At 45.3% G+C, this 14,284-nt stretch overlaps 1 protein-coding gene across 7 annotated transcripts in view; it reads right to left on the reverse strand.

Moving 5' to 3' along the window:
• The window catches only part of ROR1 (receptor tyrosine kinase like orphan receptor 1), a 520,085-nt gene that overhangs the window by 183,016 nt on the left and 322,785 nt on the right, over positions 1–14,284 (reverse strand). For 6 of the 7 annotated variants that reach the window (XM_021097766.1, XM_021097765.1, XM_021097764.1 and 3 more), the window contains one exon: positions 6,995–7,066. In XM_021097766.1, the coding sequence (XP_020953425.1) occupies positions 6,995–7,066 (72 nt within the window). The remainder of the gene's footprint in view (positions 1–6,994; positions 7,067–14,284) is intronic. The other variant, XM_021097760.1, reaches the window with a different exon arrangement.

A 14,284-nucleotide genomic window follows, 5' to 3' on the forward strand; every position in this document is an offset into this window, starting at 1 on the left:
GAATCTGAGCCATGCCTGTGAACTACACCACAGCTCACAGCAATGCTGGATCCCTGACCCACGGAGCAAGGCCAGGGACCAAACTCGTATCTTCACAGATACTAGTCAGATTTGTTTCTGCTGTGCCACAGTGGGAACTCCCAATGTAAAAATTATTAATAAGATATTTTATATCCTTTTTCCATGGCTAGTAAGCCACTGAAATCTGGTTAGTGTTTTACACCCAAACTACTCTCATTGTGGACAGGTCACATTTTAAGTACTCACAGCCACAGGTGGCTACTGGCTACTGTACTGGACCCTGCAACACTGGAGCCTTATAGGACAAGGACTGATAACTCCCTTTTTTACCAGTGAGAACCTTGAGGCCTGCAGCTTAACTGACAGGTCACTGATCTGGCTGTGAACCTGAGCTGGGACTAGAATCTAGGTTCTTGTTCAAGTGCTTGTTCCCTGCATTATGCTATCCTCCCCTTGGGAATAAGAAGGGGTGGTGGCAAGAGAATTACTTGATATGAGCCGCCATCTGTGCTAGAGAGCGAATGGACTTCAGACTCAATTTAAGCCTTTGGAGTGATACCCCTTCTCCCCTTTTCCATTTGAAATCCCAGAGGCTCCAACTGCTTTTGCTGTTCCTGGCAAGATTATGTCAGTCTCTTAAAGAAAACAGTGCTCCAAATCTTTGTTTTTGTTTTTCTGTTTTGTCTTTTTGCCTTTTCTAGGGCTGCTCCTGTGACATATGGAGGTTCCCAGGCTAGGGGTTGAATTGGAGCTGTAGCTGTTGGACTATACCACAGCCACAGCAACACGGGATCCAAGCCACGTCTGTGACCTACACCACAGCTCACGGCAATGCCAGATCCTTAACCCACCGAGCAAGGCCAGGGATGGAACCCGCAACCTCATGGTACCTAGTCAGATTCGTTAACCACTGAGCCACGACAGTAACTCCCAACAATGCTCCAGATCTTAAGAAGACACTGCACAAGGCCAAAGTCAGCTGCCCTTTGGCTGTTTTCAAGGCCCAAGTCTACCCCCAGGGACTCCCTAGAAATTTCTCCAACCAGCTACCAGTCCCCGGAGGCCTTTCTTTAGCTTGCCAGGTACCAAGGCTCCTGATCAAGTCCATCCCTCTCTTGCCCCTTCACCTACTGCCCCTGCTCCAGACAATTAGAAGCACGACGAAAGGGCTCCACCACCCTGTGAGGAATAGCTGAGATGCAAGCTCCAAGATACAGACCAGGCAGGACCCTTTAAATAGACTCTTTTTGTGCCAAGGACAAATCAAGTAATGAGAGAGGGGACAAGAGGAAGCAACCACTTCTGAACTAGAGAACCTGGTCACAGCTCTTGACCATGAGCTAAGGGGCGGAGGCCAGCACGTATCTGTCTATGCAAGCAGCTTTTCTAGGGCACAACACAAGCACAACCCATAGACGTGTTTGCTGGCCAGGAAAACAAGCTTAGGTGATGGAAGGCCTTCACTCCACAGGTGAGCAAAAGGAAGCTCAGAGTCACAGTCACGCCAGAGTTCATGCTCCTAAGAACGGGCTATACCCTTACCTATCATGTGGGAAGTTCTGGGCTGGTAAAGAGAGCCAGCTCTCCATTTAAAAAAGCAAAGCAAGACCAAAATACCTCCACATCTAGTCCATCAGCACAGAGAACTATTTGCAGTTGGAAGCAGGCCTCCATATTTTTTTTAAGAGTAGGCTCCCTCCCTTTCTGCTATATACGGGTGCAATTTCCAGTGCTTTCTCCAAAAGAAACATTTGGCTTTCTATAGAGAACCTCTGAGACCTCATGTGACTGCAAATGGAAGAGGGGGAAAGAGGCCCTCATCACGCCTCACCCCAAAACCCCCATGGGGAAGCTGAGGTTGGGCCCCTGTAGATCGATTTATTTTAGGAGCCACTTGGTTCTGAAGCATTTGTTTCAGAAATTACCCTCATGCCCCATCAATAGTAGCTTTCAACGGCCCTTCCCGGGTGGCCTTGTCTCTTTTAAATTTCATTTCCTGTTGGAAAGGATAAACAGGTAACTGTTTAATGCCACTGGCTCGACTCATTTAACAGAAAACTAGGACCTGCGTGAGGCTGGGGAGCCAGAGTGGGACGGACGGGTGGAACAGAGCAGGTCAGCGAAGAGAAACGCATTAAAGAAGACCAAGTGATGGATTTTTACTTGACTGCTTCTTTATGGAAGGGAAATGACCCCCATGGAGAAGGGGCATGAATGCAACGGAGACAGTGTAATCTGCTGCCATGTTGGACTTGATAAGAATCCTGGCACTGCCACCCATCAGCTATGCCCTACAGCCATTAACCCTCATGAGCCTCAGCTGCCTTTCTGTTCAGCTGCACAGGGTGGTGTGAATTTGCATGATGCCTTCATATGCTTACCAAGTGCCTCACACCTACCGGGAATTCATATGTGGCAACTATGAACTGGCACAGATGCATTAGGACCCATGCCATTTAACACCATGTTTTCTACTACTCACCAAGCACTGTGCCAGGCATGCCAACAGTAGATAAGAGAGCCGCGACTTTCAAGAGATGGACACAGAATAGATGATGTCAATACAGCGTGGTAAGAATTCTGATCAAGATAGACATGGGGTGATATGATACCCCACATGTTAAATGTTTCAGGGTCCTGTTTTTGTTTCTGTTTTTTTATGGCCACACCTGCAGCACATGGAAGTTCCCGGGCTAGGGGTTGAATCGGAGCTGCAGCTGAGGCCTATACACACAGGCATGACAACACCGGATCCGAACCACATTCGCAACCTATCCACAGCTTGCAGCAACGCTGCATCCTTAACCCACTGAGAAGGCCAGGGATCCAACCTGCCTCCTCAAGAGACAGGGTCGGGTTCTTAACCTGCTAAGCCACAGTGGGAACTCCTGTTTGGGGGTACTATTGATGGCATGGTCCATGGGTTGATGAAAGGATTCATTAATTTTCGGTCTCTCCTTTGAGACGGTCAGGTCCACCCAAGGAGGAATGCTGCTTATCGTATTCAGCATTCTGCCCATGGAGAGCACTGTCGGGGAAAAGAGGGTGAGGGAACAGTTCAGCTGATGCTTAGGTAAAGACGGAGTCGGCCAAGTGAAGAATAGGGTTAAGGACACGCCAGTCAAAAGAAATTGCATGAACAAAGGTGGACAGACTGAACGTAGAAGGATATATTTGGGAAATTAGAGGCAGGTTGTTGAAACAGAGTACAAAGGATGGAGTGGACAGGTATGGAGAGAGGAGTTGGCAGGGGTAAGGCCCTGGAGAACCTTGTTTACCCCACTAAATGTGGTGCTGATGTGCGTGGATAACCATGCATGGTAGTCCAGAGTGGGCAGAAGCTGACTTAACAGGATCTGAAATCTTCACTCCAAACCTCAAATATGTTTTCCTTATTATAAGCCTACCAAAACACCAATGATTTTCTTTTTTAATCTACCAAGCCCAAAATAAAGACCGTATTAACCAGAAACGGCTGTTACTTCTTAACTGCCCAATTAGTTTACCAGATTTGCTGGCCACATCAATTTTCAAAATGACCCTATGAAGTACTTTTATGATCTCATCTTTTTTTCGGGGGGTGGGTGGGGGCTAGGGCCTTGTCCAGGGTTAGAACCCAAGCCACAGCAGCGACAACACAGAGTCCTTAACCACTAGGCCATCAGGGAACTCCATAATCTCTTAATGAGAAGACCAAAGCACAGAGAGGTTGGGTGACTTGCCCAAAGTGGAACAGCATGCAAGTGGTAGAGTCAGGATTCAAACTTAGTCACCTTGGCTCCCGAGTCCATTCTCTTAACCACAATGTTCTCTTGAATCTATCTTCTAGTTCACCATTTCTGTCTTCAGCTGAACACATCAATGTTTAAACCACTCGATGAATTTTTAATTCCTATAACTCTATTTTTCAATTCTAGAATTTCCATTTAATTCTTTCATTTTTTCTTTTCTTTTCTTTTCTTTTTTTTTTTTTTTGGTATTTTTGCCTTTTCTAGGGCCACTTCCGCAGCATATAGAGGTTCCCAGGCTAGGGGTCTAATGGAGATGCAGCCACCAGCCTACACCAGAGCCACAGCAACATGGAATCCGAGCCATGTCTGCAACCTACACCACAGCTCACGGCAATGCCGGATCCTTAACCCACTGAGCGAGGCCAGGGATCGAACCCACAACCTCATGGTTCCTAGTCGGATTCGTTAACCATTGAGCCACCGATGGGAACGCCCCCATTTAGGTCTTTTAAAATGTCTTTTCAGTCCTATTATCCTGTACTTGCCCTATTTTCTATTTCCTCTTTCACCAAGAAATATTTTAAACCTCTCTACTCTCAAATTGGTCTATTGCCTTTATTATCCAAGATAGGAACTTCGCCATGTGTTTTGTCTGATTCTCACTAATGGTGGCTCTTTTTCCTCTCTTGCATGCACTATAATATTTAAAAGTACACTTAACATCAGCAGGAGTTTTATTGTTTTGTGGTTTTGGTTTTTTTAAATTTCTTTTTTGATGGAAAACTCATATGTACTGGGCTGTAGAGACATTTTTATGACCTGGTTTTAGGCTGCCCCCTGTCAAGGTCTCATAGTTTAATCAACTGCAGACCAAGTTTTTAAATTATCTTCTTGGTTTGTGGCTTGTATACGGCAAGAGAAGAACCCTAACCCCATATTCACACAGAGCACAGACTGGGGTTTTGATTTCTTATGGGTGATCCCAGTGGCTCAGGGTGGTTGACAGACTTCCATACCAGCTCCCAGGCAGAATTTTTCTTATTTCCCACTCAGGCCTGTCATTCCTCATTGACAGCCTCAGCGAGGAATTTCTTTCCTACAGCCTCACCTCTCATCCCCACGGGATTCTGAAACTCCAGCCTCTAAGAACCATGCATACTTCCCATGTTTTCATAGGACCTTTTGTTTCATTCTTTCCTGCTGACCACTGCTTGCTCTTCATTTCTGGCCCCTGAGGATTTCTCCTTTCTGCATACCAGCCTGGCCATGGTGTTTTTTTTGTTTTGTTTTGTTTTTGTTTTTTCCCCTTGTCTATTTCCACCAGCATCTCTCTGTGCTTGAGAGGAATGGCCCTTGACAGCTCAATCTATCAAACGGATCTGAAAGTTCTGATTATGCCTTTAGATATCAGTCTTTTTCTCATGGCTCTGAGTTCCCAGAGGACAAAGACCTTGGTCTGATTCATCTTTTGATCCTGATTCTTGAGACTATGCCCAGATCAGAGTACGATGCAATCAATGGATGAGTAAATGAATTAATCAGCTTCCTCTTTCATTCTAAATGAGAATTAAAGCCAGAAACGAATTATCTTCCAGAAAATGAAGATGCCAAGAATCCCTGGAAAGCCATCCATGCTCTCTGGAAGGCCATGCTAAACAATCCAAGGAGCTTGGGCCCTGCATGAATCACACCCTAGGCCAGCAGGTTCACTACTATTAACATTATTTCTTTCTTGAAGAGCAATAGCTGCTAATTATAATACTGGCCTAGTAGAAATTCAAAGTCTGGCAGGCTTGGTTTCTGACTGGTGCCTCTGTTGCCTTTTCATCATGTATGCTCATATCCTTCCATAGCCGTCATTGGGACCTGACCAGTAGCATGTAGTGGGCAATGCTATGATTTTTTCTGTTCGTGCCATAGGAGCTTGCCAATGAAGTTCACATCCTTGAAAGGCCCTGGCATGGTGCTTGACAAAGCATAGGCACTGAGTTAACCTTTAGCGTGCTTTAATTCTTTTTTTTCCATTAAAAAAACTCATGAGGAGTTTGCCTTGTGGTGTAGCAGAAACAAATCTGACTGGTAACCATGACGTTGTGGGTTCAATCCTGGCCTCACTCAGTGGGTTAAGGATCCAGAGTTGCGGTGAGCTGTGGTGTAGGTGGCAGACTCGGATCCCAAGTTGCAGTGGCTGTGGCATAGGCCGGCGACTACAGCCCCAATTCGACCCCTAGACTGGGAACCTCCATATGCTGTGGGTTTGGCTCTAAAAAAAGACAAGACAAAAAAAAAAAAAAAAAGAAAGAAAGAAAGAAAGAAAATATTAAGACAAAAACATGGGCGTTCCAAAAACAGAAAGGCCATCTCCTGCTGAGGGATTAGACAGGACTGTGGCTGATATAGACTATATGCTCAGACTTAAAGGAGAAGTAATTGGTTCCCCTATAGAGGGGAGAGAATGGGCAATTCCAAGGAAGGAAGGGCAATTCAGAACAGCTTAGACAAAAGCAGAGAAGCAGAAAAGCCTAGGATATATAAGATAACATAGAAATTTGGCTGGAATGCATAACAGGGCATAAAGGGGAGACTGAAGAAAAATAAGGCTGGAAAGGGAGCATGAGCCAACTGCAGGGTTTTGAATGTGTCCCAATTTATCATTTCAGGATCTGGGCTCTCTCTAGAGTCACCAGTGATTAGCATGTACCAGGACCTAATTAATACTCAGACAACCTCATAGCAAAAGCTGTTTCCGCATGCACACAGGAAGCCGCCATCTGCACGCACAGGCAATTACAACCGTTCCAAATACCCTGCCCTGAACCCTGCAAGCACCTCCAATACTCACTGTAAAAGGTCACCCAGCAAACAGCTCAGATCAATCCTGGCTCAGGCAGAATCACATCCTCTAAATAAGATCCACTGGATGTAGTGTCAGGAAGGTCAGAAACAACCCTTTTTCACATCTTGAAGCACTTTTACCATGTGGAACATTTTAGAGGAAGAAGGGAAAGAGAGAGAAAGAAAAGAAAAAAAACCACCTACAAAAACCACACCTCTCCAGAAATAACAGAATTCCAAGTCATTAAATGTGCCCTGATCACCGAGTAAGTCAGGAATTTATTTTGGCCCCCAGCTCCTAGTGATCTAAAAAGCAGTCGATTTCAAAGACGGCTGTGCCAGGATTAAAAATGGCGTTTCCCGCCTCCCCTCCTCCATCCCTTCTCCTGTGTATCCCCACTGGGTACCTTTGTCGAGCTCACTTGAAATGTTCCACGGTGAGGTAGGCACTAACTCAGCACTGAAGGACAGCTCTGTTTCTGAAAAGAAAAAGAAGGGTGGGGAGAAAGACAAGGGCAATATTAAACACAGCAACTTATGGGCTGTTAGAAGCATCGCAGGAGATTTCCAGAGGCCCTGCCTTCTGCGAGACCCCACGGTCCCACAGCTTATTACACCGGGACAGCCGCTCCGCTTGCCAGGCAGAGGCGTCTGCGTTACAGAGGCTGTCCAGACCAACACACTGCAGGCCAGATTGGGAGATTGTTTTCTTTAAAACACAGGCTTGAACATTCAAAGGCAAAGATTTTATGGGGGGAAAAAAACCCAAACCTACAGAAATGACCAAACATCATCAAGCATAAACGCTTCCTTTTCTTACTTGAAGACGGGTCATAGACTAATAGAGTCGAGAGTCTTCCCATGAAATGCGAGAACAACATGGCTCTTGCTGCTGGCTTCCTTTGTGTTTGTGAAATGAGAGCATTACTTCTAAATAGAGACATCGATTTCTCTATATGGAAACTTTAAGTCAAGACAGATGAAAACTAAATATGTGAATAAGGAGTGTCATTTGGGGTAAGCTAAACTAAAAGATAATTTTCAAAACCACTGTAAATTAAAGCAAACATGCAAATCACTAATCTGAAGGACATGCTACACTATGATAATTTTAAAATTCTTCAGTAATATACTGTAATATACAAACAATGGTTTTGTTTCTGAAAATTTAACCCATGACACCATCTGACGGGTACATCCTAGTAGGATTGCATTCATCTTTCCTTAGCCGTGCCTTCACACACACACACACACACACACACACACACACACACACACACCACCCACCACAGAGTATTACGGAATTTAGTGCTGAGCAGGATCTCAAAAGAGCCCACAGCCTGGGTCTTAGAGCCCTGGCAGCCACGCTGTCACTCCCCCTTCCTTCAGACATCATTAATCAATTACGGCCCTCTGGCCTATTAAACCTGAGATCTGCCTTAAGAGTCTTTTCAACACTGGGCTATAGGTAGCCAATGACAATGGATCTGAGCTGGAAGGCATGGTAAACTTTACTAAGTGGAAGAACTGGGATTCACATTCAAATCTGTCTCACTCTGTCACCCATGCACCCCCTGACAGCCCATGCTGTCCAGTACTCCAGTCTGTGAAACCTGACTTTTTTTTTTTTTTTTTTTTTGCTTTTCAGGGCTGTACCTGAGGCATATGGAGGTTCCCAGGCTAGGGGGTGAATAGGAGCTACAGCTGCAGGCCTATGCCACTGCCACAGCAATGTGGGATCCGAGCCACTTCTTTGACCTACACCACAGCTCACGGCAGAGCCAGATCCTTAACCCACGGATCGGGGCCAGGGATCAAACCCACGTCCTCATGGGTACTAGTCAGGTTCGTTCCCACTGCGCCACAATGGGAACTCCCAAACCAGACTTGCTTTTCACCTTTTCACCTAGATAAGCCTACTCTCTACATTTCCTTATTTACTGATGAGGACCGTCTGCTGCCACACGGTCGTCAATGTCACACGTCACCACCAGTGAGCTTTGCCAAGGGCAGGATGTTTACCCACCAAGACCCTGCAAGAGGCCACGACTTCTGGTTTGTCTACTGGGTCTCCAATCCACCTGCCATTTGCAACAGAGACAAAAGGTTTGTTTGGTTTGTGCAGCCCTCCCAGGCTTGTCTCCTTCCCTGTCCAAGTGGGAAAGAAAGCAGGTGGGAAAGAAAGTAGACCAAACACACACACCCTCCCCACCCCAAACGGCCCCAGTCACCTCCCGCCTCCTGAGCCAACACAGCATAGATTCTTTCACAGGAACCTGAAGCTGGATGGGCAGGATGGCAGGGATCTTATAGCACATGGAATTCCAAAATATGAAGCCAAAAAGAAAACATTGCCCAAATAAGAAAAACGCTTCACACAGAACTGCACAAGGAGGTGGTGCTTCTGTTATCAACCATGGGTCCCAGGAATGGGTGTTTCATGCAGGTGATTTCACCAGGAAGTGCTAATTGTCTACATTTTGGCGCCCTCCACATACCTACGACTCCAACCATAACCCCACTGTGACCCCCACCCTGCTGCCACCCACTTGGGCTCTTTGAATAAAGGCCCCTTGTTTGCAGTATTTTGGACTACTGTGGCTCCTCTTAGAAAAAGGCTCATCAAGCACTCGAATACCCAGACTTCGGGGAGCTTGGGAATAGAAACGAGGCAGCCACGGCAGCAGTCCAGGGAGGAAGCAAAGGGTGGGGAAGTGGTGGGATTAAGACAGATCTTGACAGCATTTACATTCAATATTTTCATAGCTTCATCTTACTGCTGTTCACAGTTAAATGGCCAGAAACACAGGTTTCATTTTACAGTATTAATTTTATAGAAAGCAGGCTATATGTCACTTGATTGTGCTAACCGTCATTTGAATTGCTGATTGAATATAATTTGGGACTGATGACAAATGCATAGATTCTTGGCATTGCTAACAGTGAAATTGTTCCCCACGTGTCCCTGGACACTAATTACCACTTGGTCCTTGGGTTACAGCAAAGATAATTTCAATTCACAAGCTCATTAAGTGATGGTGAGGATTCTGAGGAATTTTGCTCTCAGCCTCAGGATCTATTCCTCCACATAAGCACGTGTTCAGCTTCTCAGATGAAACGATAATAGAAATAGATACAATATTTTAAATTATGAATAATCTCCCTGACAAATAATATCTTCTGGGCCCAATTTTTTTTAAAAGAAAGTTTGATTATTTAATGTGAAAAGTTTAATATCAGTAATTGACCCTCATAAAAATGATGTTTGATAGCGTGCCCTCAACTCCTGAAAGGACGGCAGATATTGTAAAGGAGAAAAACTGAGGGAGTTCCCATGGTGGCGCAGTGGTTAATGAGCCCGCCTAGGAACCATGAGGTTGCGGGTTCAATCCCTGGCCTTGCTCAGTGGGTTAAGGATCCGGCGTTGTGGTGAGCTGTGGTGTAGGTTGCAGACGTGCCTCGGATCTGGCGTTGCTGTGGCTCTGGCGTAGGCTGGAGCTACAGCTCTGATTAGACCCCTAGCCTGGGAACCTCCATATGTCATGGGCGTGGCCCTAGACAAGACAAAAAGGAAAAAAAGAAAAAGAAAAGAAAATTGAGCACATCTCAACTTGAACACCATGGATCCCAGGATCAGCAGCAGCTTTAGAGAGACGTGGCCACCAGTTTTGACTCTTGAATCACTGATGGATTTCCACTGATGGATGCAGCTCCTCCCTTGTTCTCTTCATCATGGCAAAAGCATGAGATATTTAACACCAGACTAGCAGCCTCTCTTTGTGCCAAACTATTGTAGTAATAGCAAATTTGTATGTGCCAATTAGGAGACAGGAAAATATTGAATGGAAATACACATCTATGTTAACATACGAATTTCTGCCACTTAATAATTTTGTGATCAGGAGCAAATTACTTAATATCTTTTTGACCACTATTTTCTCATCTGGAAAATGGGGACAATAAAAGCCATCTCCCAGGACTGTGGTAAGGACTAAATCAGATTATGGACCAAAAGGATCCTGCGCCCAAAAGGGGGCCCAGCACAGTGTAGACACTCAAGATCTTTCAAGCCTGACCTCTGTTTGTCAAGGAAGAGGGTAGCCGCCTCTGTGTGGACATACTCCGGTCAGTGGTTATGTCACTGTCTAGGTCTGAAGTGCTTTTACAAAGACTTGACTTCACATGCCTTACTAATCCAAACCAATCTTTCATTTTCTGAGGTTTTCCTGAATTGGTCATCAGTTCTCTAAGAACATAAGTGTTTTTATCCAATTTAGGCAAATCAAGCAGGTTTTAGAAAACTCCAGCCCTTATCTTTCCTGACCTCTGCAGGAGGGCAAGCCATCCTTCCCAGAGTTGATCAATAGGAGCTATTATCTTTGCAGTTTCACTGATGATTGACTTTTTGGCACAGATTCTGCAAACCGTAAGGTTTTGGTATTTAAGCCTGAACAGTGGGAGTGTTATTTGGAGGGAAGGAAAAAAAATACTAAGCCTTGAATCCTCCTCATTGATAAAAGCCGGCGCTCTCCAAAAGGATCACTGGTTCATCTCAGCAGTTGGCAGGTAGCAACCCAGTGTTCGCAGGATGCAAAGCTCTTCCAAGAAGCACGCGGCCACCCCACATCCTGTATCCTGATCCAGTGATAAGTTGAGGTTACACAGGCACAGACCAGCACTCCCACGAGACAGTGGCCAGCCCAGTGGTCACGAAGGCCAAGTGTGAGGGAACAAGTGGTTATCCCAGGGCCTTTCATGACCAGCATCACGGATTCCTACAAGGTCATATCTGAGTGGGCCTTAGAGGCCCATGACTTATTTATCAAATTATGCTCTTTTCTCTCTTTCTTTCTTTCTCTCTTTCTTTCTTTCTTTCTTTCTTTCTTTTTTTCTTTCTTTCTTTCTTTCTTTCTTTCTTTCTTTTCTTTTCTTTTTTCTTTTCTTTTCTTCCTTCCCTTTCTCTTCCTCCCTTCCTCTTTCCCTCTCTCTCCTTCTCTCTTTTCCTTTCTCCTCTCTTTCCTTCCTTCCCTCCCTTCCTTCCTTCCTTTCTGCTTTAGGTCATACTTTAATAGTCATTCTGTGCCCCCACCACCAGAGTTAACACATTTACAATTTTTTTTAAAAGGATGCACATTTTGGAGTTCCCTCGTGGCGCAGTGGTTAACGAATCTGACTAGGAACATGAGGTTGCAGGTTCCATCCCTGGCCTCGCTCAGTGGGGTAAGGATCCAGCATTGCCATGAGCTGTGGTGTAGGTCCCAGATGCGGCTCATATCCCGCGTTGCCGTGGCTCTGGAGTAGGCCGGTGGCTACAGCTCCAATTAGACCCCTAGCCTGGGAACTTCCATATGCCGCAGGAGCAGCCCAAGAAAAGGCAAAAAGACAAAAACAAAAAACAAAAAATCAAAAAAAAAAAGGATGCACATTTTAATGAATGATCTGTTTGTGGGTCCTTCTCTCCTTACATATGAAATAGAAGTGTCATGTGATCTCATTTTCAGTACACTAATTTCTTACAAGTTTAAGCAGCTTACAACTCATGCCTAAGGATGCTGGAGATATCCTTCTAGGGGGACATGAGAGGATTTAGGGATACAGAAGACAAGAAGACCAGGCTCTGGCTCCTCCTTCAACAGGGCATACTCTGCATCTCTCTGTGCTATGTATTCGGGTGTTACAGAAAAGGCTCCCCTGCTTTAAACATAAAAAATGTTAATCCTCTTATGGCACAATCTCCTCATTTGGAGATGAAGAAAGTAAGGCCACCGTAGTCAAGCAACTTGGCCAAAGCACAGCTCTGAGATAAGCCAGGCCTTAGACGGGCTTAGAAATACACCCTTAGAAGCTGAGTTCAGAGAGAGGCACAGGGAATTTCCTAAGAGCCAGTGTCAGTCACACAAAAAAGGGCACCTTTTTTTCTGCGGTAAAAGAAGGTTTCTGCTCATGATCACGTGGGAGGAGAGGATGGCAAGGAGGTGAGGGTTCAGTGGCTGCAAGTCTCTGGCCTGCAGGATGATCTTCTATTTGAGGCTCTCGGGTCTGATTCCTTCCTTCCCCCAGCGCCTCCGGGGAGGAGGAGCCCACAGACGGGTTCGTCACCTTCACCAACTGTACCTTCTTGGGAAAGTCACAGTCTACTTTCCTTCATAGGACCGGCAGGCCACAGTCCCCAGCAGCGCCAGGGGCTTAGTCTGGGCATTGCTCTGGCTGTGCCCCCATCTAGGGTCCCGGATGAGGGGCCACTCTCACCTTTGGGGGACAGTCAGACATGTTCAGTGTCTCTGAGGAGCTAATCCTCAATAACCTCAGACCGGGACATCTGGTGCCATCTTCCAAATGAGTTATCGGTCCAGTCACAAAGAAAAGGGTGCGATCCTGCAACCTTATATTCTATTCAAATACCCAACCACACTCCCTACACCGCACTATAAAATCATATTTTTTTGCGTGATTTTTATTTTTTTCCATTATAGCTGGTTGACAGTGTGCTGTCAATTTTCTACTGTACAGCATGGTGACCCAGTCACACATACATGTATACATTCTTTTTTCTCGCATTATCATGCTCCATCATAAGTGACCAGACATAGTTTCCAGTGCTACACAGCAGGATCTCATTGCGAATCCATTCCAAAGGCAATAGTCTGCATCTATGAACCCCAAGCACCCCATCCATCCCACTCCCTCCCCCTCCCCTTCAGCATCCAAAAGTCTATCATATTTTTTAATACCACCTGTAATGATTTCATGAATAGCGCAATTATTGAACAGGTAGCAAAGCCACTGACTTGTGGAAGAGAAATTAAAAATATACCAAAATTTGTGGTATTATTCATATTTATAGATGGAATTGTTACAAAAAAAATAGTTTCCAGGTTTTCCAATTGAGAGGCTGACACTCAGAGATTTTCTCAACACTTCTATAAGGTAGGCACCACTGTTACCTCCATCCTAAGATTAAAAAGTCGGAGGCAGAGATAGGCACTTGCCTACTCAGTTTATTGGGGTGAGGGTTGGAATCAGGATCAATCAAACCCAGGTAGTCTGACAGCAGAGTCAGTGTCTAGAACTGTGCCAAATTGGGGGGCGGCGGGGGGTGGGGGTGGAGGTGCTGAAAGGACATACCACTTGCTCTCCAGTTTAAGACCCCTTCCGCCCCAGAGGACCCCTATGAACTCTAAGCTCGCTAGAATATGGTTTGAGAAATAGTACCAGAGGCCACATTCTGCCCCCTTCAATGCCTGGAACCCTAATTCTTCAAACCCCCAAAAGATGGTGGAGGACACAAAGGAAGGAAAGGAAATACTTCTTGGATCACACTTAAATGCCTTTTTTTTTTCCCTTGGGGAATACGCTTTCCTTCTTTAAATCTGTTGAATAAATATTATGGTCCATGCAGTTCTTGCATTTAAAGTAATTAAGCTACACAAAGGACCACAATGACACACATCTTCTTTAAAATGAATAAAATAGCCTTTAAAACTATCTTACTTAAACTCGGGCTCTCTTCTGCAGAACTCTAGAGATTCACTCACTCACCCATCCATCCATTCATTCAATTCACAGGTATATTAGTACTTTCTATGGATAAGAACTGGGATGAAAACGCTTGACCTGGTCCCTAATAATTTTCAAGAATTTACAGTCTAGTGAGAGAGGAACACAGGAGCACAGTTATAAACGGGGTCTCAGGGCAA

The sequence above is a fragment of the Sus scrofa genome, chromosome 6 (genome assembly GCF_000003025.6).
Source record: "Sus scrofa isolate TJ Tabasco breed Duroc chromosome 6, Sscrofa11.1, whole genome shotgun sequence".
Classification (NCBI taxonomy): Eukaryota; Metazoa; Chordata; class Mammalia; order Artiodactyla; family Suidae; genus Sus; species Sus scrofa.